Here is a 25,453-nt window from a genome sequence, read left to right on the forward strand (position 1 = left end):
CAGGGTGGAATGTGTTGGTGAAGTTGATGAATTGCTCAACCTCCTCGCGGGAGCACGAGGTGGCGCCAATGCAATCATCAATGTAGCGGAGGAAGAGGTGGGGAGTGGTGCCGGTGTAATTACGGAAGATCAACTTCTCTACGTAGCCAACAAAGAGACAGGCATAGCTGGGGCCCATATGTGTGCCCATGGCCACCCCTTTGGTCTGGAGGAAGTGGGAGGATTCGAAGGAGAAATTGTTAAGGGTGAGGACCAGTTCGGCCAAACGAATGAGAGTGTCGGTGGAAGGGTACTGTTGGGGACGTCTGGAGAGGAAAAAACGGAGGGCTTGGAGGCCCTGGTCATGGCGGATGGAGGTGTAGAGGGATTGGATATCCATGGTGAAGGTGAGGCATTGGGGGCCAGGGAAACGGAAGTCTTGGAGGAGGTGGAGGGCGTGGGTGGTGTCTCGAACGTATGTGGGGAGTTCCTGGACTAGGGGGGATAGGACAGTGTCGAGGTAGGTAGAGATGAGTTCAGTGGGGCAGGAGCATGCTGAGACAATGGGTCGGCCAGGGTGGTCAGGCTTGTGGATCTTGGGAAGGAGGTAGAACCGGGCAGTGCGGGGTTCCCGGACTATGAGGTTGGAAACTGTGGGTGGGAGATCTCCTGAGGTGATGAGGTTCTGTATGGTCTGGGAGATGATGGTTTGGTGATGGGGGGTGGGGTCATGGTCGAGGGAGCAGTAGGAAGAGGTGTCCTTGAGTTGACGTTTGGCTTCAGCGGTGTAGAGGTCAGTGCGCCAGACTACCACTGCGCCCCCTTTATCCGCTGGCTTGATGGTGAGGTTGGGATTGGAGCAGAGGGATTGGAGGGCTGCACGTTGTGAGGGTGAGAGATTGGAGTGGGGAAGGGGGGTAGACAGGTTGAGGCAGTTAATGTCCTGGCGGCAGTTGGAAACGAAGAGGTCGAGGGCAGGTAATAGGCCAGCGCGGGGTGTCCAGGTGGATGCAGTGTGTTGGAGGTGGGCGAAGGGGTCCTTGGAAAGTGGGCGGGAATCCTGATTGTGAAAGTAAGCTCGGAGGCGGAGGTGTTAAATACAGAGTGGGATTAACTACATTTTTACTACATCATATGTTACATGATGCATGACTAGTGCCCTCTATGCAAGCTGTGGTTATGTGTCAGAATCAGTAAAATTAGCCAAACTTTATTTGTAAAGTTTCCACTGAGGCAATGCAGTGTTTGTGAGTGGGATGAGGAGTTCGTTGCTCGGCTGTTTTGTTTGCCCCTTTTTCAGTTCAACACCAACACAGTGTCAAACCGTGTCTATCTCACAATGAACGTCCTGTTGGAACTTCCCACGCTGTAGGGAGCCAACACATTAAAGCTATTCTGTGCAAGAGAAGGAATTAAAGATTTAACATCGAAACAAGTTCAATGGATGGTTGCCTATTATTCATATAGAAACATGGGAGTAGGCCATTCAGCCCCTCAATCTTACCCTGCCATTCTAGATCTATTTTGTGGCTGAGCATCTGCCATTCTCCCAGGCCCATCTCCATATCCCTCAAAGTTATTAGTATCTAGAAAAGTTAGCACTGCTGCCTCACAGCACCAGGGACCCGTGTTCAATTCCCGCCTCGAGCAACTGTCTGTGTGGAGTTTGCACATTCTCCCTGTGTCTGTGTGGGTTTCCTCCGGGTGCTCCAGTTTCCTCCCACAGACCAAAGATGTGCGGGTTAGGTGAATTGGCTATGCTAAATTGCCCGTAGTGTTAGATGTAGGGGAATGAGTCTGGGTGGGTTGCTCTTTGGAGGGTCGGTGTGGACTTGTTGGGCCGAAGGGCCTGTTTCCACACTGTAGGGAATCTAATCTAAACTTTGACTCACACTCTGTAAATTCTTACATTCTTCATTCTGGAAGAGGAAACTTGCTTGGGTGCCTACATTCAAAACATTTGGCACAGATCCTCATGAGGAGATACGAGGACAAATGATCTAAAGCTTGGTCCAAAAGGTAGGTGTTGTGGAGCGCATTAAAGTTGGGAGAAGAATCAGAGAGAGCGCGCAGTGGTTAGAGAGGGAATTCAGATTTTAGGCCCTGTAGGGTCAATTAAAACCTGAGAGGTTCAGGAGGGCAGAATCGAATGAGTGCAAGTATTTTGCATAGATATCGCAGGCTTTCTAGCGAGAGGGTAATACAGAGATTGGGACTACTGATGCTGGGTAGGGATTTGGAAAACTTTTAGCAGCCAGTGTAGCTCAGCAACACAGGGTTGATAGGTACACAGGACTTGGTGCGAGTTAGGATATGGAAATCAGAGTTTTAGATTATTTTTCATTGGATGTGGACAGAGCTGGCTGGGTCAGCATTTATTGCCCAGAGGGCAGTTAAGAGTCAACCACATTACTGTGGGTCTAGAGTCACATGTAGGCCAGACCAGGTAAGGATGGCAGATTTCCTTCCCAAAAGGACATTAGTGAAGCAGATAGGTTTTTTTTAAATAGCAAAGGACAAAGTTAACATGTTTTTGCCTTATTGGAGTCAACCTCCACTGCCTGTCATGGTGGGATTTGAACCCATGTCCCCAGAACATTCATCTGGGTTCTAGATGACTAGCCCAGTGACATTACCACTACAGTACCACCTCGCACCAGGTTCAAGAGGTATAGAACATGGGAGACTGGCATTGGAGTGTCTACAAATGAATATACAAATAAAAAACAGGTGTACGACACTTGGTCTCTCAAGCCTACTCCACCATTTAATAAGGTGATGGCTGACCTGATAACTTCCTGCCTCCTGGTGAGAACCTTCACTCACTTGCTTATCCAAAATCTATCGACCTCTGCCTTAAAGATTCTGCCTCAACCAACGTTTGAGGAAGAGAGTTCCAAGACTTGTGATACTCAGAGAGGAAAATGTTTCTCCTCCTCTCTGTCTGAAAAGGGTGACCCTGACCTTCTATGATCACCCACATAAGCAACGATCCCCCAGCCAAGACACCTCCAGAGTTAACAAAGAAATGACAAGAGGCTTCTAACAACCGAGGAGCTGAAGTGTGGCAATGGGCTGTCCCAGAAAATTATGGAGGTGAAAACAGGCCATCTTAGAGATGGTGCTGTCATGGTGGTCACAAGCTCATCCCACGTTCAAATACGACACCGAATTTGTGAACCATCTGGTTCAACTTCAAGAACAACTGCAACCTGCCGATGGGAAATAACTAACAAAAACTTGCTCTTCAAAACACGGTGGCTCAGTGCTGCTGCCTCACAGCACCAGGGTCCCAGGTTCGATTCCAGCCCCGGGCATTTGTCTGTGTGGAGTTTGCACATTCTCCCCGCGTCTGTGTGGGTTTCCTCCGGGTGCTCCGGTTTCCTCCCACAGTCCAAAGATGTGCAGACCAGGTGAATTGGCCATGCTAAATTGCTCCATAGCGTTCGATGCATTAGTCAGAAGGTAGTGGGTCTGGATGGGTTACTCTTTGGAGGGTTGGTGTGGGCTAGTTGGGCCGAAGTGTTTCCACACTGTAGGGAATCTAATCTAATCTAAAACACTGGTCATAACTTCTCTGATCTTATCCGTCTCGACCCCTGCATGTCAGCTCATCAAAACCACATCAACGTTATTTGAAAGGGATTGAAGCATTCACAGGACCAAAGGTGAGGAGATAAAAATGTAGCTGGAAAAGCACAGCGGGTCAGACAGCTGTCTCCGGGCCTGTAACGCTGACCTTCCTGCTCCTCAGATCCTCGCTGACCTGCTGTGCTTTGCCAGCTTCACATCTAGACCATAGAATGGAAAAAAGTACAGCACAGATCAGGCCCTTCAGCCCACCATGTTGTGCTGAGGATTATTCTTAATCTAAAATAAAATAACCTAACCTACGCACCCCTCAATTCACTGCTGTCCATGTGCATGCCCAGCAGTCGCTTAAATGTCCCCAATGACTCTGCTATTAACTCTTGCTTCCAGCATCTGCATCTGGGTCAATGGGCTGAGAGGTGGCAGATGGAGTTTAATTCAGATAAATACGAGGTGCAGCATTTCAGGAAAGCAAATCTTAGCAGGACTTATACACTTAATGGTAAGGTCCTAGGGAGTGTTGCTGAACAAAGAGACCTTGGAGTTCAGGTTCATAGCTCCTTGAAAGTAGAGTCACATGTAGATAGAATAGTGAAGAAGGCGTTTGGTATGCTTTCCTTTATTGGTCAGAGTATTGAGTACAGGGGTTGGGAGGTCATGTTGCGGCTGTCCAGGACATTTGTTAGGCCACTATTGGAATATTGCGTGCAATTCTGGTCTCCTTCCTATCGGAAAGATGTTGTGAAACTTGAAAGGGTTCAGAAAAGACTTACAAGGCTGTTGCCAGCTACAGGGAGAGGCTGAACAGGCTGGGACTGTTTTCCCTGGAGCGTCAGAGGCTGAGGGGTGACCTTATAGAGGTTTATAAAATTATTAGGGGCATGGATAGGGTAAATAGGCAAAGTCTTTTCCCTGGGGTCAGGGAGTCCAGAACCAGAGGGCGTAGGTTTAGGGTGAGAGGGGAAAGATATAAAAGAGACCCAAGGGTCAACTTTTTCACACAGAGGGTGGTAAGTGTATGGAATGAGCTGCCAGAGGAAGTGGTGGAGGCTGGTATGATTGCAACATTTAAAAGGCATCTGGATGGGTATATGAATAGGAAGGGTTTGGAGGGATATGGGCCGGGTGCTGGCAGGTGGGACTAGATTGGGTTGGGATATCTGGTCGGCATGGACAGGTTGGACCGAAGGATCTGTTTCCATGCTGTACATCTCTATGACTCCTTACTGTCTGCAAGATAAAAATGTAGTTGAAAGCACTCTTTGTTCTTATTTATTTTCCAGCTATTTTATATTGAAGGCTCCAAAATGCAGAATCCAGATGGTCAGTGCACTGAGGCGATTCTATACCTGGAAGGAGATGGCAGCTAACCTATCTTGCAGAGTACTCAAGTTTGTATTTCATACATATATCTTTTGCAAATTTCTTCTTTCACTGTAACATTTACTCCTGCTAACTGCAAGGAAACAACTCACCTAATCCATTCACAATTCACTTTTTAACAAGGGTTATTGCATGGTACATGATTTACGTTTGGAGGCTGCTATTGTTAATTTTATGGCATATACTTTAGCAGAACCTCCTTACCAACAGGGGACTTCATGGCACCATTTGAGTTTGTGCAAGCAACAGAGGAATGTAATGAGCCTCTGGTTTTCACTTGGAGGCACGCAGTGAGATTGGTTACTTGATTTTAAACACCAGGAGTTTGTCCATGGGTAAGGGATATCTTGTAAACTGGCCAATCTTTCTCCCATCAACTCATACCTGCAGATAGATGACCTGGTCATTATCACATTACTGTCTGCGGGAGCTTGCTATGCTGATTGGTTGACATGTTTCCCAGATGACTGCAGTGACTACATTACCAAAGCACATCGGGTTTCATCTTGAGGTCACAGAAGGCACGATGTCAATTTAAATCATTGATTTTGACAAAAAGATGTTCTTGCATTTGGCTAAACATTCTTAGCCAACATCCCACAGTGGACAACTTATTAGAACAGAGGAGCTTTCAGATTGGTTACAACCTGTGACCAAAATGGTGCAAAACCACACCTCCAGTGGCAAGATGATAAGACCATAAGACATAGGAGCGGAAGTAAGGCCATTTGGCCCATCAAGTCCACTCCGCCATTCAATCATGGCTGATGGGCATTTCAACTCCACTTACCCGCATTCTCCCTGTAGCCCTTAATTCCTTGTGATGTAACTGATTTGATAGATGCATCTAAAATAACGAACATGAAAACTAGGAGCAAGAGTCAGCAATTCGGCCCCTCGAGACTGATCCACCATTTAACACAATCATGGTTGATCTCATCGTAGCCTCCACTCCCCCATTTTCCTGCCTGCTTGCTGTACCATTCAACCTATTACTCATTAAAAATCCGTCTACTGCCTTGTTAAATTTACTCAACGTCCCAGCATCTGGGATATCACAATCTGGGGTAGTGAATTCCACACATTCATGGCCTTTTGAAGAAAGCAATTTCTCCTCCTCTCTGTTTAAAATTTGCTAGCCCTTATTCTAAAACTGTGACCTCTCATTCCAGATTGTCCCACATGGGGAAACACCCACTCCATTGCCTACTTTGTCAATCCCCTTTCGCATCTTGCGTACCTCAAATAGATCTCCACTCATTCTTCTAAACTCCTGAGAGAATTGGCCTAGCATTAGGATAAGGTAGATTTACTCCCTCATAAACACCAATCTGACAGCCGTTGCAACACACTGTTGATGGGAAGGCCGGATCATGTTAAAGGCCAGCCTCACTGGTAATTGGCTGGAGAACTGCAGGAAGGTTGGTGAGATGGACCTTTGAACTGCTCATGTGGTCGCTCAATCCAGTGTCTGGGCTGATGAAGAAACCAATCTACTGGTACCTTTGACTAAATTTTCTGGAGCCTGAATGAATCCACTAGTCCCTTGGCTGAAACTGTTAAGAGTGCACACTGGGCAGTACTCAAGTCTTTGACCAACATTACTGTACAGGTTACCATTTGTGGGAGTTCGCTGTGAATAAATTATCAGCGCTTGCGACAATACTTCCCAAACGTTTTCACTCAGCTGTGGTGCACTCTGGGCCACCCGGAGGCTGTGAAAGGGGTCATATAAATGCAGGTTCTCTCATTAAATTAAAAATCCAGTGCTAGGTATAATTTTAATTTTATAATGACTTCTCTCCCTGGCTCAGGTAGAAGATCCGGAAAGAAAAATCATATCCCAACTTTTTAAAGGCCAACATTATGATTACTTACTGGCCAAGGTAGATCCCAGAGTGAGATATAGCAAAGAATTGCAGATGCTGGAAATCTTAACCAAAACAAAAAAAAACAGAAACTCAGCAGGTTTAGCATTACCTGTAGAGAGAAAATGGTGGCTCAGTTGTTAGTACTGCTGCCTCACAGCACCAGGGTCCTGGGTTCGATTCCAGCCTTGGGCGATTGTCTGTGTGGAGTTTGCACGTTCTCCTCGTGTCTGCGTGGGTTTCCTCCCACAGTCCAAAGATGATGCTAGCTAGGTGAATTGGCAATGCTAAAGTGCCCCTAATGATAGGTGCATTAGTCAGAGGGTGGTGGGTTACTCTCCAAAGGGTTGGTGTGGGCCTGTTTCCACACTGTAGGGAATCTAATCTTTTAAAAAAAAGAGTTAATATTTCAGGTCCAGTGACCCTTCAGGTCATCAGACTCAAAGTGTTAATTCTGCTTTCTCTGCACTTAAGCTGCCCAACCAGAGTTTCTCCAGCAATTTTTGACCTTTTTCAGATCCCAATGAGATCCGGCTTGATAGATCAAGTTTTCTCTTTCTTTCTGTTGACTGAGGTGAAGAAACTCTCAAACAGCTGTCAATGTACTTTTAACAGTTTATTAAACGAAAAGAAACAAATTTTATTGCACTATTACACAAGAGCTATTGGGATGAACTCATTACTAATATCAGATAGATTCAACCCTTTTACGCAACAACTACTTTGGGTAGTTCATAAAGAGAGTCACCCAATCTCTTTGCTAAAGTTTCTTGTTTAGTTCTCGAGCTGTAAGTAGATTTTGATAAAGTTCTGTGCATTTACTCAATGCCTTTCCCAGAGATCTTTAAATAACTTGCTAACTTAGCTCACTGTTACTGCTGAACATGGGTTCCTTAAGGCATAACAGCCTTGTAGGATATTGTCCTCTTTGATTTCGCCACAGAATGCTGCTTCTGAAGTTTCCTTCCAAGAAATGCAAAACTTCTCTGCCTCTCCCCTATTTTAAAGCCTGCTAAATTGACATCACCTCTGCTGGTAGAGACCTTTTCTCTCTGAATGAACTAATGTCTAGGCACCTCTCTGGGTTGTAAACCTCAAGTCAACAAACACCTCAGCAATAATCTTCCTAGGTACAGGGAGGCTGCTAGCCATTTAGTTAAACTCTGATGATTTATTAGAAATGCTGAATTTAACTCTGCTACATTCAACTGTTAAATTACATTCTAATCCTTTGAAAAGATGAAGCCTTCACAGAACGGAAAACTTAAATCTATTTTCCTGCAACCTAGAACCCAAGTTTCCAAATAATATATTATGAGCCTTCATCACAGCAGGTAGGAGGTTCATTGATCTCAACAGGGGTAAATTTCCAATGGTGAAAGCTTATGAGACAAGGGTACACAAACATCAAATTAAATGTAAAATATCAAGGCCAAAGGATAAATAGTTTTTCACAAGAGGGCTATGAAGTTGTAGAACAGAACTCCAGAGTTCAATGGTAAACCAGATACCATGGGCAGGAAATTACAGCAGTTCGATGGCGCATATTCCCTCCACCCATATGGAAGAAAGGTTGGCATGATTCAGACAGGTTAACAATAATCCTGCCACACTGCCAGAAATGTAATTTGGGCATGCACCAGAGCCATGGTAATGGCAGTGCCGGGACAGCAGGCTCAACCAAAGAGGGAGCCCAATCCATGCAAAAGTGAGCGAAGTCATGAACCTTGGATAGGGAAGGCTTTGGCATTTTGGAGTACAGGAGTGGGGGATGGTTTTTAAAGCATGTGTGGGTAAGGAGGGAGGTTACTATAACTGGGGTGTACCTGATGGACAAATGGCAACTCCCTGAAGTTAGCACCCACATCTCTGCCATTTTTGACACTGAAAGAGGCATCCTAGCCATGAGAAGTTTATGACACAGGAAGCAGAATAATTATTGACTTATGGTGGGGTGGGGGGGCTGCCGATTCCAGGTAATCTCAGGAGTGAGCGGGATGGTGGTGATCCAGCCATTTAATTCCACATGACTGAAAAAGCACCCAGCAGGGGGCACGTAGTGTCCAGCTCCAGATTACTACCCAGGATAGGAGAGAGACGTGGCTCATAGAAAGGCACAAAGAGATATATGAATGAGATAGCCATGCAGAATTAGGATTACTGCTTGTTGGGGGACAGGCTGAGCTGAAGGGTTTGCTCATAGAGTCATACAGCATGGCAATAGACTCTTTGGTCCAACCAGTCCACACTGACCATGCTCTCAAATTAATCTAACCCCACCTGCCTGCACTTTGCCCATATCTTTCTAAACCTTTCCTACTCATAAACTTATCCAAACATATTTTAAATGGTGTAACTATACCTGCATCCACCATTCTCTCTGATGGGTCATTCCATACACGAACCACTCTCTATGTAAAAAGGTTGCCCCCATGTCCTTTTTAAACCTCCTCCCACCTTAAAAACATGCTCCCTTGTTTTGAACTCCCCCAACCTAGGGAAAAGACCCTCGTCATTTACCTTATCAGTGCCCCTGATTTTATAAACCTCAATATGGTCACCCCTCAACCTTCCATGGGCCAGTGAAAGAAGGTCCAGTCTGTTCTTATATTACAAACCCTCCACCCCTGGCATGAATATATAAAGTTAACAAGTCACATGGATAGCTCCATTGTAAATGCAGATAAAGCAAGTAATAACTATGGAGCTACAGTGGGACGGGAGGCCACTGACCCACTGAGTCTGTGACGTCTCTCAAAGGGCAATCCCACTCTTTTCCCATATCCCTGCAATTTATTTCTCTTTCCAAGTATTCATCAAATTCACTTGTAAAGGCTGCTTCTGAATCTGTCTCCATCGCACTAATAAGAACTGCATTCTAATTATGAATTGTCCAAAGTATTAGAAAAAGCTTGTCTTCAGGTTGTCTCTTACCTTACCTCAGCGCCCCCTCAATATCATCCTGACAGTCATTAGAAATAATCTGTCTGTAGTTACTCTTTACAAACACTTTGGAAACCAAATGGGTTCTCCCAACAATTGACAACAGGCTCATCATTAGACTGTTGATTCTAAACTCGTATTAAATTCAGAATCCACCACCTGTCATTGGTGCCATTACGTGGGCCTCTGGATTAATACCATAAGGCCACCACCTTCCCATAACAATTTCATATTTCTTTCCACAGATGCTGCCAAACCTCCTGAGTTTCTCTAGCATTCTGTTTCTGCTCCAGGATTTTAAATCCTTCTCACAACCTACTCTTAGCCTGAAATTCCTCATCCCCAGAAACAATCTGGTGAATTGCTTCTCACAAATCACAGATTTGCTGCAGTGTGGAAGCAGGCCAATCCGCCCATCACGTCCACACTGACCCTCCGAACAGCATCCCACCCAGACTAACTGCCCCTACCCTATCCCTGTAATCCTGCATTTCCCATTGCTAATTCACCTAGCCTACTCAATCCTGGACACTATGGGCAATTTAGCAGAGCTGATTCACCTAAGCGGCACGGTGGCTCAGTGGTTAGGACTGCTGCCTCACAGCGCCAGGGACCCGGGTTCAATTCCCGCCTCGGGCAACTATCTGTGTGGAGTTTGCACATTCTCCCTTGTCTGCTTGGGTTTCCTCCCACAGTCACAAAGATGTGCTGGTTAGGTGAATTGGCCATGCTAAATTGCCCATAGGGTCGGTGTGGACTTGTTGGGCCGAAGGGCCTGTTTCTATACTGTAGGTAATCTAATCTAATCTAAACCTGCTCATCTATGGACTGTGGGAGGAAATCCATGCAAACACTGGGAGTATTTGAAGCTGGAATTGAACCCGGGTCCCTGGCGCTATGCTAACCACTGTGCCACCCTCTGGATTCCTAAACAAAATGTGGTTCCCCAAAACTGAATACAATATCCCTACTGGAGTAAACTTGCAAAATAAAAACACAACACAAATCTGACAACAGAAAGTTTGATTTAGTACACAGATGCAAGAGCTTTACTCTAGATGGTTTCTAAACATTCAGCTTACACAGTGGAGACAAAAGATTACTACAAAAATCTGTTTCTGTACTTTATTAAAAGTATAACCTTGATTGATTCTGCAGCTCTCAAGTGTATCATAAGAGACTTACACATGTCGAAATCAAAAATATTTATTATTTGCTCCAGTATTTATCCAGTCAGCATTAGAATACCTTTGGTCAATTTATCCAGGCAGCAGTTTGTCCCATAAACAAATTCAAATGTATCATTGACTATAAGAGTTTGAAAATATATTTTTAAATGTAATTTACAGAGACAACAGGAAACACCATCTTAATATTACTGCACTAGAAGTGCAATCTCATTGTACAGACTAGGTAGTATTTTTAAACAGTGAGTGAGAGTTAGTTTATACAGTTACACAATACATGACATAAACATCCTGCTGGGTCGCTGACGGTAAGAAATTTAAATAAACCAGCCATATAAATACTGTGACTATAAGAGCAGGGCAGAGGATGGGAATTCTACAGCGAGTGACTTACCTCCTGACTCTACAAGGCACAGGTCAGGAGTGTGATGGAATGCTCCCCACTAGCCTGAATTAGTGTAGCTCCAACAACACTCAAGAGGTGAAAAATGATCCAGAGCAACACAACTGCACCAAATCCACTTCCTCAAACACTCGCTTCCACCAGCAGCGCTCATTGGCAGCAACGTGCAACATCCTCCATCAACAGGCTTCATCAAAGCTCCTTCGACACCAGCTCCTAACACACAGCCTTAATTTGGAAACTTCAGGGTTCTGAAGAAAGGTCACAATGTTAACTCTGCTTTCTCTCCACAGATGCTGCCAGGCCTGCTGGGTTTCTCCAGCCATTTCTGTCTGTCTTGTGCGGTCAACTCCTTGAAAATGCTTCAATCTCACCACAAGGGCCTTTGAGAGGCCTACATACACACTGCAGCGACTCAAGAAGCTCACCGTTACCTTCTTCAGAGTAATTGGAGATGAGCAAAACATGCGGGCTTGGTCAGTAATGCTCACATCACATTCACAAACTGGGAAATAAAACAAAGTCACTAACACCTATAGTTTTCCAATTTCTTTTAAAATAAGCTCAGCTTCCATCTGCGCACTCTGTTCTATTCAATAGAAGGTGTAAGTTATGCATACAATTATATACATATATACAAACAAAAGGGGCTGTATTCACACTCTTTAGAAAAACACAAACAGCCATTCAACTAATCACTTGGGTTCCAGGTTCATAGAGTAATCAACGTGAACAAACTGCTTTCGTCACTTTCAACATTGGTCTCATCTGAAGCTACTGTCTGTGGAGATATGACAGAACATCGCTTAAGTCTGAATTCCTTTGCCCCGTCCCCACAGATTTAATAAACAAAGAGTTAAAAGTTTGGAAAGCACGTGCCAAAGCCATAGCCCCCATTCGACAGTTCTGCAAGTCCAAGGGTGACTTTGCACCAGGTAACACCCAGCAGGTATTTGGTACAGAAGTGGAGGGTGTACATGGGCACCTTTTGTCATCTCCCCCACCCCACTCCTGCCCAACATCTGGAGGGGGGGGTCTTCAACCCAGTTTATCGACCATATTTATGACCAGTTTCCTCAATCCTTCCTTCCCCCTGCCATTTAGCTCTGACCACCACCATGAGGCACCTCAGGCTATTTCGCCAAAACCGGCGTAAAATAATTATCAGGAGCTGTCACAAATCAGAGCGAACAAGACGTTTCTTTGTACGTCACTAACAAGCAGAGCACACCCTGCAGAACAAGTACATTTGGGAACATGGGAAACACTGTTATAAGATTTTGCTATTATTTTGATGAGGACAGCATGGATTGGAATAAAAACATTACACCAAGGTATTAACAAAAAGGGGGAAATAACCAACCCAGCTTCTATGTACATTTCAGGCTCAACTTTCACAGTCTTCGAAAACAAAAAGGTTTAGAGCAGGGTACACTAGGGTTGATAACTGGAAGGGACAGTGGTTTCTGTTGAACGGTACATTGCGCATTCCAGTTTAGAGACGATTGGTGTTTTGAATTCCTCCATCCACAGTCAAAGCTCCAAACCTGTTGGAAACAATTGAGGGAATAGCATCAGAAACTCCTGATGAACCCTTTGAAGCAGAGGGTGACCTGGCCAACTTATATCGCTCGATTAACATCACTGAAAGAGCTGATCTGGTGGCTGTCTCCATGTAGTATGAGTGAGCAGGCTGCGTGAAAATTGGCTGCTGCAGTTACAATGGTGACTACGCATTGAAAAGGTAACTGGCTCTGATCTGCTTTGAAACTGTGTGTCAATGCATGGGCTTTTTATCTGCAGTTACTTTTCTCAGTGCACAGAATGCTGTGTGGCAATTGCAGGGCTACCAAACTGAGGCTGTACTTACCTTTCCAAGATGTGATTATTCTCAGCAAGCTCCTTAACAACTCCCTCCATCTCTTCCTTCAGTTTCTTCATTCTGTGGAAAGATTTAAAGAATGCATCTTGAAGAGGAAGAAAATATTATACTAATTTTGTCCATCTACTAGAAATAGTGACACGTCCACAGAATCATAGGACTGTTACAGCACAAGAGGTGGCTGTTTGACATATTGTGCCTTTGTTAATGAACATTATGATTCAGTTCTGTTCTCCTGCCCTTTCCCGCAACTCTGAATATTGTCTCAATTTAAATCATTATTGAACAACCTCAAGAGGTTCAATTGAACTTGCTTCCACTACAGTTCCAAACCCCGATGACTTATTGTGTGAAAAATCCAATTTAATGTCTCAGCACTGAAATTCTAAGTTTCATAAGTGCAATGCAAAATAAACATTGAGTAAATTAATGCAAACAAATATCATTCAACATTAAAGAAGATCAAGACTGTGTTCTTTGATAAAGGAGAAATTATCTCTGAGGATACAACACTGTTAATTCTTTGAGCTGACTTTAATATACCACTAGGTGGCAGAGTCACATCAAAGGGCATTCTAAAGTCTTCTTTTATGAGATTTATATCTAACATTACTTGCCTTACCTAGCATAGCATTTAATTTGTTATTTATGGACTACTGGTTAAATATTAAAAGGAACAAAAGTAGGAACAGTTCATGCTTGGGTCACTAACATTCCGTTTCTTGAAGATTCTGAAATTTCTTCTGTTGTTCACACAAATCAAACATGTTTAAGTCCTTTCCAATTGTTTATAGTCTATTGTGTTGTACATTCATTGTTCAAACATTACACCTTTCTCCTAGTGTTTCAATCACCAAGGTTGATTCCAAATCAAAGGTTGTACGCAATCACGTTTGGGACAATTAAAGCAGCAAAACAGTTCCTAACACATCCTACAATACGACGATAACAACCTGCATTGATGCCAACACCTTTGAAGCAGTAAACCTTCCCAACCCATTTCACAGCAGCTTCAGAAAGGAAATTTGACAAGTCTTGAAATATTAGCGATCACAACCAAAAGCTCTGTCAAAGAGGTAAGTTTTCAAGAGTGTCTCAAGGAATTCAGAAGTTTTAGGGAATTTCAGAGTTTAGGGTCTGAGCAGCTGTGTTGCACTGATCAAAAAGATGGAGAACTCAAGAATGCAGCATTGGAGGATAGTGTACCGAAAGGCAGGATTGGGCCTCTCAAAGCTGATCGATCATATTACTGAGGTACTGACTACTGCGGAAAGCTGGGCTCAAAGTGGACAGGCGAAACAGATCACTTTTGGTGACTGTTGATTGTCAGATATCTCAGTCCTCCCAATGAACCTATCTAGAGCAAGCTATTAATGCAGACCTTCGCTTGTGCAAATCTGCTTTAGGGCAGAACAGCACATACCTGGTGCCTCATGATGTCGTAAGAACATATGAAATAGGAGCAGACGATGCAAACCGTCCAAGCCTGCCAATCATTCAATAAGAGGATGGCTGATGTCTGCTCCTCTTAACCCTTGATTCCTTTGTGAATCAACTCTGCCCAGTTTATGCCCTGCCTCCCTGTTCTTTGCAGAAGAGAACTTCAGAGATCAATGACCCTCAGGGCACGTTCCCTTGCTGCCGCACAAGGTGTATAACCTGCACCCACACCTCCCCCCTCACCGCCATCCAAGGCCCCAAAGGATCTTTTCACATCTGGGAGAGATTTTTCTCACATCCAAACACCTCATCTACTGTGTCCGTTGCTCTCGATATGGTCTCCTCTACATTGGGGAGACAGGACGCCAACTTGCGGAAAATTTCAGGGAACATCTCTGACACACACACACCAAATATGCCCACCGCCCTGTGGCCAACCACTTCGACTCCCCCTCCCACTCCACCAAGGGCCTCCTCCACTGCTAAATCCAAGCCACCCAACACCCGGAGGAGGAACGCCGCATCTTCCACCTTGGGACTCTCCAACCACATGGCATCAACATTGATTTTACTCGTTTCCTCACCTCCCCTCCTAGTCCTTGACTGTCCCGTGAGGGAATTCTCTCAATCTTTGCAGCAAGGGGCAACTTTTTCATGCAGAGGGTGGTGCGTGTATGGAATGACCTGCCAGAGGATGTGGTGGAGGCTGGTACAATTACAACATTTAAAAAGCATCTGAATTGGTATATGAATAGGAAGGGTTTAGAGGGATACGGGACAAGTGCTGGCAAAGGGGACGAGATTAATTTAGGATATCTGGTCGACATGGACAAGTTGGACCGAAGGGTCAGTTTCCGTGCTGTACTTCTCTCTGATTCTATCTGCCCTGTCAGATTACCTCAGAAATCTTGTGTCCTGACAAAGGGTCACTGGAACCGAAACATTAACTCTGATTTCTCTCCACAGATGCTGCCAGACCGGCTGAGCTTTTCCAGCGATTTGTTTTTCAGAATCTTGACTCTCACATTCAGGTCAAATAAGGTCAAGATAAGTGAGGAGCAGTTTAAGGCCATCGAAGAGGGCACAGGTTACAGGGAGATGACAGGAGAATGGCACTAAATGAATTGTTCATTCAGATGTAGACATGATGGATGAAATTCTGTGCAATTTTACACAATCTGCAGAGCAAGCCTGATGTATCAAATGATATTTTGTGGGGCAAATATTTGTTCCTACAGCTTAGATGCCAATTTAGAGAGAGAGAGAGAGAGAGAGAGAGAGACTGTTAATAGTTACTGCTTTGCAAATTCATTTTATCAATGATAAGTAATGCTTAGATTAATCCAGTAAATAGATATCCCTATTTTAACTGAAGTAAAAGAACCAGTCATACATTTATCTTTATTTAATTTATCTACATGGTGGACAGACAGTAGGCTCAAGAAGCACAGTGGGCCAGGCAGCATTGAGTGGGGGGGGGGGGGGGGGGGGGGGGGGGCAGTGGTGGAGAGATCGTTGTTTCAGATGTGGCCCTTCTTCAGGACTTCAATCCTGGGAAGGGTCGCACACGGGGAGTCGACTTCTCCACCTGCTGATGCTACCTGGCTTGCTGTGTCCTTCCAGCCTGCCGCCTGTCTAGTAAGGGGATTCTACAGCTGCATGCCAAAAAGTCCGGTCATTGTGCACAGCTCTTAACCTGGTCATGCAGAAGTGTAGGAATGGATGCAGTTCGGGTCAGATCAACCAACTGGTGGGGAAACATCCTTGCTGAAGGAAATGGGAAGACCTATCAAAAGGAATAATAAACTATAAAATGCTAAAACTGCTTGAAAACTGAGTCTAAGCTGCTGACCCTTCATCAGAACTGAAGAAAGAGAAATATATTAGGGTTTGAGGAAGTGGAAGTAGGGCGGAGCATGTGATCACAAGTGAGATGCATATTACACACCGAAATAAGTTGCTTTTGATTTTTGCAGGGAGAGCAGAAGCCGGCACAGATAGGTTTATAAAAATATTACAGAAAGACCTAGAGCACTAGAGGCTGAACTTATAGAGCTTTATTAAATCATGAGGGGCACGGAAAAGGTGAACAGCTGAGGTTTCCCCCCCGCCCCCCGTCAGGGTAGGGAAGTACAAAACTCGAAGACGTATGTTTAGGGTGAGAGGGGAAAGATTTAAAAGGGACCTAAGGGGCAACCTTTTCATGCAGAGGGTGGTGTGTGTACGGAACTAGCTGTCAAAGGAAGTGGTGGAGACATTTTTAAAGGCATCTGGAGGGGTATGTGAATAGGAATGATTTAGAGGGATAGGGGCCAAGTGTGGCAAATGGGGCTAGATTAATTTAGGATGCTCTCCTACAAATTAGAATAGTTTGTGAAAGGTAGCTGTTTATACAACAAAGGCAAAAGCGAGGACTACAGATCCTGGTGACTAGAGGCAAGAGTGTGGTGCTGGAAAAGCACAGCAGTTCAGGCAGCATCCGAGGAGCAGGAGAATCGACATTCCGGGCAAAAGCCCTTCATCAGGAATGAGGCTGGCAGCCTCGGGGGGGGGGGCAGATTTACACAATAAAGACCATTCAGTTGAAGTTGGTGAATTAGCAGCAAATGGAGGAACCCAGCTCCTCTCTTTTTTAAATGATCGCCATGCTACCAATGTATTTACCCAATGGTCATTTCCATCAAGGTGTTCTGACTTGGGTAGCCAAGGGTCCCAGGAGGTTTCCAGTCACTGTATGTTGCTGTGAGTGCTTTCTGAGGAAGCAGCTCCTGTAGCTATGAGAACCAAATGGGAGAGAAAGAGACAGAGGTGTGAACAATAACTCAACATGACTTCCCTCAACACAACCACCCAACACCGAACCACTTACAAATCAAATTGAGCTACAGTGGTCATGGTGCATGACCAACAAACCAAAAGACTCCCGGTGTACCAAGGAATCTGGCCTTTTGCTGAAAATCATAGAATCCCTTCAGTGCGGAAACAGGCCATTCAGCCCAACAAGTCCACACCAGCACTCCAAAAGGTAACCCACCCATTCCCCCTACACGAATACTCTACATTTACCCCTGACTAATGTACCGAACCTACACATCCCTGAACACTACAGGCAATTTAGCATGGCCAATTCACCCTAATCTGCACATCTTTGGATTGTGGGAGGAAACTGGAGCACCCGGAGGAAACCCACACACAGTGGGATGGCGGGCGGTGGGGGGGAATGTGCAAATTCCACACAGGCAGTCGCCTGAGGCTGGAATTGAAACCCAGGTCCCTGGCGCTGTGAGGCAGCAGTGCTAACCACTGAGCCACCGTGCCGCCCAGAAAATGGCCAGGGAAAGAATCTATCCTGACCCATCAACGACTAAAGGATAAACAGTTTAGTTGGGTATACTCCTGGAGGCTACGTGACATGAACTCTTGTTGTATCATCAATCACCTCGACTTTCAGTATCCCTCACCTTCCACTATGGCTTTTACCTGCTCCCTCTCTTCAGCACCCAGGTGCTCGTGATTGCCAGGCAAACATTTTCTCCATTAGTAAGGTGCTTAAGCAGCAGGGAAACAAGTCCAATTTTTTTTTAATGTCTCTTGTGACTTTTTCCTTCTGGGTTTGCTCACGGGAATGACCACAAGCTTAATTTTCAATTCCTTGAGAACAATTCTGGAGGTATGATAAGCTTCGTGAGAGACTAATTCTATGGCTGGCTTTTATTGGCCCTCTGAAGTAGCTCGTTAATGCCAATAAGTACAACCCAAGAATGAACATCAACTTCTGAACGCAGTTAAGGAGGGACAACAAGCTCAGCCACATCAGTCACCCATGACCCAAAACCAATTAATTTTTAAACATTTCTTGCATCTTCCCTCAGGGACCAAATACCTTTTTCGTGTGTTCCTGGTACGTGAACACCTCCTGCTCAATGTTCCCAAACTGATTTGCAATACTCAACACTTGCTTTCTCAGAAAGTGCATCTTCCTGCAGAGGAAGCAGAATTCATTACAGGGACATCAAAAAATTACTGCAATACTCCTGCTGGAGTACAACACGCATTAGATTTCTACAATTCCACAGACAAAGCTACAACAATTGAAAGACACAACCACAGCTTGCATCAATGAAGCTCTTTCAACTTAATAACACTTTGCAGGGCACTGCAGCAGTATCAGATAAAATTCAAAACTAGGCAAGGTACAGATGACAAAATGCTTGCTCAAAGGGGCAGGTTTTAAGGTGCGATCTGAAATGGAGGAGAGGGTGAAATGGCTTCGGCGGACAACTTGAAAGTCTGAGTCAGCTGAAAGCATCAATCACTGCTGATGGTCACTGATGGGAATTGATGGATGCGCAAGAGGTCAACATGAAAGGAGCACAGAGATCTCAAGATGATCTGAAGGAGGGTCACAAGACTTGAAAGGGTCAACTCTGCTTCCTCTTCACTAATGCTGCCCGACCCGCTGAGTTTCTCCAGCACCTTCTGTTTTTGTTTGTGTCAGAAATCTCAGCGGAGGTTACAAGTATAATGTTCCATTTGTCTGAAGCAAAACAACTGACGATAAAAACAATTCCTTTTCACATTTGTAAATTATGTGACACCATCTCTAGGGGATGGAATCGTAGAATGGTTACAGCAAAGTACAAGGACATTTGGTCAAATATCACCCAAGACTCTGGTAGAATGTACCTACTTTTTTTTAAATAACTATGGCTTCTACAGAGGTAGAAAGGGCATTTGCTTAATGGTTCAGCCATATGATAGCAAGCTATCTGTACTGTATTACAGCATAGATTGATATACTGCACTGAAATTTAAGCTATTTTCCTGCCATTTTCATCTTAGAATTAAAAATACTGTGTTCAGACACCAAAGACTTACTAAGACAAGCACACCTACTGGAGTTTAGAGGAATGAGAGTCGATCTTCTTGGAAAATAGGTTTTGCAGGGAGTAAACAGGTCAGATACCGAGAGATTGTGCCTTGCTGGACAGTGAATCTAACACAACGGCACATAGTTTCAGATCACAGGCCAAACAGGAGAATTCCTCCACAATCAAAGGGTTGCAAATCTTTCAAGAGGGTTGGAAATGCTCAGTCATTGAACATATTTAGGGCTGAGAGAGAGAGAGAGATTTGGTACCTGAGGGAAAATGGAATTGAGGTGGATCAGTCACAAAAACATCAAAAGGTAGAACAGGTTTCACAACAGACCTACAATCAACTCCAGCTGTTGTTCCTTACATCTTTATTCGCACCGATGGGGAGCTGGGCCGAACTTAACTTGGTTGAAGTTCAGGAGGAGAAAGCGAGGACTGCAGATGCTGGAGATCAAAGTCGAGAGTGTGTTGCTGGAAAAGCACAGCAGGTCAGGCAGCATCTGAGGGGCAGGAGAATTGACGTTTCGGGCAGAGGCCCTTCATCAGGCTGAGAGATAAATGGGAGGACTGCAGGGTTGGGGGGAGGTAGCTGGGAAAACGATAGGTGGATGAAGGTGAGGGAGAAGGTGATAGGTCAAGAGGGGGGGAGTGATGGACAGGTCAGGAGGGCGGTGCTGAGTTGGAGGCCTGGAACTGGGATAACGTGGAGGGAGAGGAAATGAGAAAACTGTTGAAATCCACATTTAAAATTCCGTGTGGTTGCAGGATCCCAAGGCGGAATATGAGGTGGTTTTCCTCCAGGCATCGGGTGGTAACGGTTTGGTGATGGAGGAGGCCCAGGACCTGCATGTCCTTAATGGAGTGGGAGGGGGATTTGAAGTGTTCAGCCATGGGGCGGTGGGGTTGGTGGGTGCGGGTGTCCCAGAGATGTTTTCTGAAACAATCCACATGAAGGCGTCCTGTCTCCCCGATGTAGAGGAGACCACACTGGGTGCAACGGATGCAGTAGATGACATTAGTAGACGTACAGGTGAATTTCTGACGGATGTGGAAGGATCCCTTGGGGCCTTGGACAGAGGTGAGGGGAGTGGTGCGGGCGCAGGTTTTGCACTTCCTGCGGTGGCAGGGAAAGGTGCCAAGAGTAGGGTGTGGGGCGAGGACCTGATGAGGGAGTCGTGGAGGGAATGGTCTCTCCAGAACGCTGATAGAGGTGGGGTGGGGTCTGTTTGAAGGTGGCAGAAGTGGCGGAGGATGATGCGTTGTATGCGGAGGGTGGAGGGGGTGGAAAGTGATGATCAGGGGGGGCTCTGTCCTTGTTCCATTGGGAGGGGTGGAGTTCAAGGACAATGGTGTGTGAAGTTGAAGAGACGCACTGGAGGGTATCGTCAATCACGTGGGAAGGCAAGTTGCGATCTTGGAAGGAGAAGGCCATCTGGGACTTTGAGGTGGAATTGGACATCCTGGGAACAAATGCTGCAGAGACGGAGGAATTGGGAATAAGAGGTGGCATTCTTACAGGAGGCAGGGTGAGATGAGGTGTAGTCTAGGTAGCTGTTGAAGTTGATGGGGCTTGTAGTAGATGTCTGTGGTTAGTCGGTCGCCAAAGACAGTGACGGAGAGGTCCAGGAAGGGAAGGAAGTTGGCCAAGATGGTCCAGGTGAATTCGAGGCCAGAGTGGAAGGTTTGGTAAAGTTGATGAACTGTTCAACCTTCTTATGGGAGCATGAGGCAACACCGATACAGTCATCGATGTAGTGGAGGAAGAGGTGGAATATGGACTTTACCACATACCCGACAAAACAGGCAGGAATAGCTGGGTCCCATGCGGGTGCCCATGGCTACCCCTTTGGTTTGGAGGAAGTGGGAGGATTGGTAGAAGTTGTTAAGGGTGAAGACCAGTTCAGTCAGGCAGATGAGGGTGTCAGTGGAAGGGCACTGGTTGGGATGGCGTGAGAGGAAGAAACGGAGGGTTTAGAGACCTTCATTGTGGCAGGTCGATATGTACAGGGACTGGATTGTCCATGGTGAAGCTGAGGCGTTGGGGCCAGGGAAATGAAAACCTTGGAGGAGCTGAAGGGCGTGGGTGGTGTCACGAATGTAGGTGGGAAATTCCTGGACTAAAGGGGACAGGACAGTATCAAGGTAGGAAGAGATGGGTTCAATGGGACAGGCAGAGGCTGAGACAATGGGTCGACCGGGGCAGTCAGGTTTGTGAATCTTAGGAAGGAGGTAGAATCAGTCAGTGCGGGGTTCACGGACAATGAAGTTGGAGGCTGTGGGTGGGAGATCCCCACAGTGATGAGGTTGTGGATGGTCTGGGAGATGATGGTTTGGTGATGAGAGGTGAGGTCATGATCGAGTGAGCAGTAGTAGGACGTGTCTGCAAGTTGGCTCCTGCTTAGCAGTGTAGAGGTCAGTGCACCACACTACTACTGCGCACCTTCCTTGTCTGCGGGTTTGATGGTGAGGTTGGAGTTGGAGCGGAGAGAGTGGAAGGTTGGCATTGTGAGGGCGGGAGGTTGGAGTGGGTGAGGAGAATGGACAGATTGAGGCAGTCGATGCCACAGCGGCAGTTTGAAATGAAGAGGTCAAGGTGGGGTAGCAGGTCGGCAAGGGGTGTCCAGGTAGATGGGGTGTGTTGGAGGTGGGAGAAGGGGTCCTTAGTGGGGGGGCAGTTATCTTGGTTGTAAAAGTGGGCTGGACAGAGAGAGACTGGGGAGACAGAGAGAGAGAGATGGGGGACAGAGAGAGACAGACAGACAGAGAGCGAGTGATAGAGAGAGAGGAATGGGGGCAAGAGAAGCGGGGGGGGGAAGAAGACAGAGGGGGAGAGAGAGAGAGAGAGAGAGAGAGAGAGAGATAGATGGGGGGCAGAGAGAGACAGACAGACAGAGAGTGAGTGATAGAGAGAGAGGAATGGGGGCCGGGGGGGGGGCGCGGAGAAGACAGGGGCAGAGAGAGAGAGAGAGAGAGAGAGAGAGACGGGGGCCAGAGAGAGATGGGGCGTGAGAGAGACAGACACACGGAGGCCAGAGAGAGAGAGACGGGGAATAGAGAGTGGGAGGGAGAGAGTGAGACAGAGACACAGGGGCCAGAGAGAGAGAGAGAGAGAGAGAGAGAGACGGGGCCAGGGAGAGAGACAGGCAGACACAGACAGAAAAAGTAATTTCCTCTGATCGTCATGGTGGGCAGGTTTGATAGGCCAGTTGATATGAGTCACATTCAGAACTCTGTTGTTCCACTGACTATCATCACTGCCAGCAGCTACTGATGCACCTTAGTCACAAATCTATCACCAGGCTGGAGAATATCAATCTGCCTGACAATCACAAAGTGGGTAAAAAAGATTCTCAACAAAGATTTAAATTAAATTTTAAAATTTATAACTCACTTCATCCAGTCATCTGCCACATCTAGAAACGCCTGATACTTTGCAGCACATTCATCCCTGAACAAGGAAATGGCTTTTGAAGCATACAGCCACATCTTCTGTCTGAAATAGAGGAGAAAAACACCATTCTTAGATGATAATACACTCTAGTATAAAAACTTAAAATGTGTTACAGCACATAATCATTGTTCTGGGTGGTGTGCAGTCTGCACCAATAAGCATCCACTGTGCACCCTTATAGATCACTGCAGTACTCTATCAGAATTGGGCTGCATTGCACAATGCTGTAGACTGAAGCTTCCTTTTATAGCCATCCAGCATATTATCCTGCAAAACCATAAGAAATTGGAACAGGAGTAGGCTATTCAGCCCTTTGAGCCTGTTCTGCCATTCAATAGGATCATTGTTGATCCAATGCTCTTCACGTCCACCTGCCTGCCCTTTCCCCGTAATCCTAGATTTCCCTGAATAGAGTATATCGGGTATTCTGAAACAAAGCAAAGAGGTACAACAGAATATCATATTACTGAACTCAGGTGATTAAAAAATATTCACAACAATTTGATTTGTCTATTTTTTCTGCCAATTCAGCTCCATGATACTGGCAGTTTTGACATATGCCACAAGATCAAAGCTCTCATGAAAAACAAGTATTACAAATAAGTGGAAGAAATAGATTAGATTCCCTACAGTGCGGAAACAGACCCTTTGGCCCAACTAGTCCACACCGACCCTCGGAAGAGCAAACCACCCAGACCCATTTCCCTCTGACAATCCACCTAACACTATGGACAATTTAGCATGGCCAATTCACCTGAACTGCACATCTTCGGACTATGGGAGGAAACCCACGCAGACACAGGGAGAACGTGCAAACTCCACACAGACAGTCACCCGAGGCTGGAATCGAACCTGGGTCCCTGGTGCCGTGAGGCAGCAGTGCTAACCACCGTGCTGCCCCAAATGACCATAATTCTCTGCAAAAGACTTGGCAACTTTCAGGAGGAAACTCGCCAGTTCACCGCCTTGCCTGTGCTAAAGCTGAACCCATTCAGTGATGCTCTCTAGCAACAGAAACCTACTGTCCTCACCCAGTCTGACCCATGCATGATTCTTGTCTCAGATCAAGCTGGATGACTCTCAAACTCCCCTGTGAAGAGGCCTCGCATGCCACCCAGCTCAGTGAGGAGGGATAGTCAATAATGCCGGTGAAGTCTGTATCCCACAAGTGAGTAACAAAATCCCGGCTAGGAAGGGCTGCCGCACCCATCAATCTTCCATACAATCACTCAGCTGATTGGAAAATCAGAATGGGCTCCCTCTCTGGCACTATATGCCCCTACACACTGAACCCAGATGATACAATAGATCAGAAAATCTAATCCACTGCAGTGCCTGAATAAGCACAGTGGCTCCTTAATTATAATACTAAACAGCTTTTCTTCTACATAAAAATGGATTCATTAGCTGCCAGCAATGATGGTATTTCCTGTCCCCAGCAATAGCTGTGGTGCAGAGGATACGCTGCAATTTAACCACCAGCTCAGATAGTAATTTAGATTAACAGCCAGAAACTACGATACAGATACTGATGTGAGGAGTGCTTCCTGCTCATTAAGTGGCACTAAAACCAATGCAAGTCTGAAATTATTGGCAGGCTCATACAAGCTCTTAAAAAGATTCTCCAAGGATATCTGGAAGAGAAGGGGAGGCACAATTAAACACACGCCTTGAATTCTGGGCAACAGAGGCTTTGTCAGTGTAGTCAGGATGAAATCAGTCGATCTTGGAAACAGAGGAAGGTAGCTGCTCCGAATACTAAAGGAGGAGATGGCAGTGGTACTGTAGGAGCAATCCAGCAATACATTGGGGGCAAAAAATCAAATACCACTCTGGCAATTCAATTAATACACAGAGAATCACAGAGTCATAGAGATGTACAGCACGGATACAGACCCTTTGGTGCAACACCTCCATGCCGATCAGATATCCTAAATTAATCTAATCCCATTTGCCAGCATTTGGTCCATATCCCTTTAAACTCTTCCTATTCAAATACCCACCCAGATGACTTTTAAATGTTGCAATTCTACTAGCCTCCACCACTTTCTCTACAAAGCTAAACGTATTAATGATGACCACGAAATGATCACCGGTTATTGTAAAAACCTCTTCAGTTCACTAATGAGCTTGAGGGACGACTATCAGCCTTATCTGATCAGGCCTAGGCATGTCTCCAGACACGCAGCAACATGGTCAGCTCTTACCTACCCTCTGAAATGGCCTGAAAGCCGTTTGCCACTCCATTCAAGGTCAGTCAGGGACGACTAACACATGCAGGCATTGTCTACCATGGCCATATCCCACGTTAAGAGTCAAGGAAATAAAAAGTTCTGGGTAAAGAGAAATCGATCCTATTGATAAACAGGTGGGAAGGTTGTATTATCGTTTTCAGGATGGTCTCTGTGGCCAAGTACAAATGGGGCAGGTTCGGTGGGTTACAGTTTTA

General features: G+C 45.7%; 1 protein-coding gene across 2 annotated transcripts in view; it reads right to left on the reverse strand.

Annotated features, from left to right (window-relative positions):
- Window positions 1-10,875: 10,875 nt before the first annotated feature.
- Window positions 10,876-25,453, reverse strand: part of tbk1 (TANK-binding kinase 1) — a 51,098-nt gene continuing 36,520 nt past the window's right edge. For both annotated transcript variants that reach the window (XM_072551886.1, XM_072551887.1), the window contains exons 17-21: window positions 22,945-23,046; window positions 18,560-18,656; window positions 17,341-17,450; window positions 13,225-13,296; window positions 10,876-12,901 (exon numbers count right to left, since the gene is read on the reverse strand). In XM_072551886.1, the coding sequence (XP_072407987.1) occupies window positions 12,850-12,901; window positions 13,225-13,296; window positions 17,341-17,450; window positions 18,560-18,656; window positions 22,945-23,046 (433 nt within the window). In that variant the 3' untranslated portion in view covers window positions 10,876-12,849. The remainder of the gene's footprint in view (window positions 12,902-13,224; window positions 13,297-17,340; window positions 17,451-18,559; window positions 18,657-22,944; window positions 23,047-25,453) is intronic.

Source organism: Chiloscyllium punctatum, chromosome 32 (genome assembly GCF_047496795.1).
Source record: "Chiloscyllium punctatum isolate Juve2018m chromosome 32, sChiPun1.3, whole genome shotgun sequence".
NCBI classification, from domain to species: Eukaryota; Metazoa; Chordata; class Chondrichthyes; order Orectolobiformes; family Hemiscylliidae; genus Chiloscyllium; species Chiloscyllium punctatum.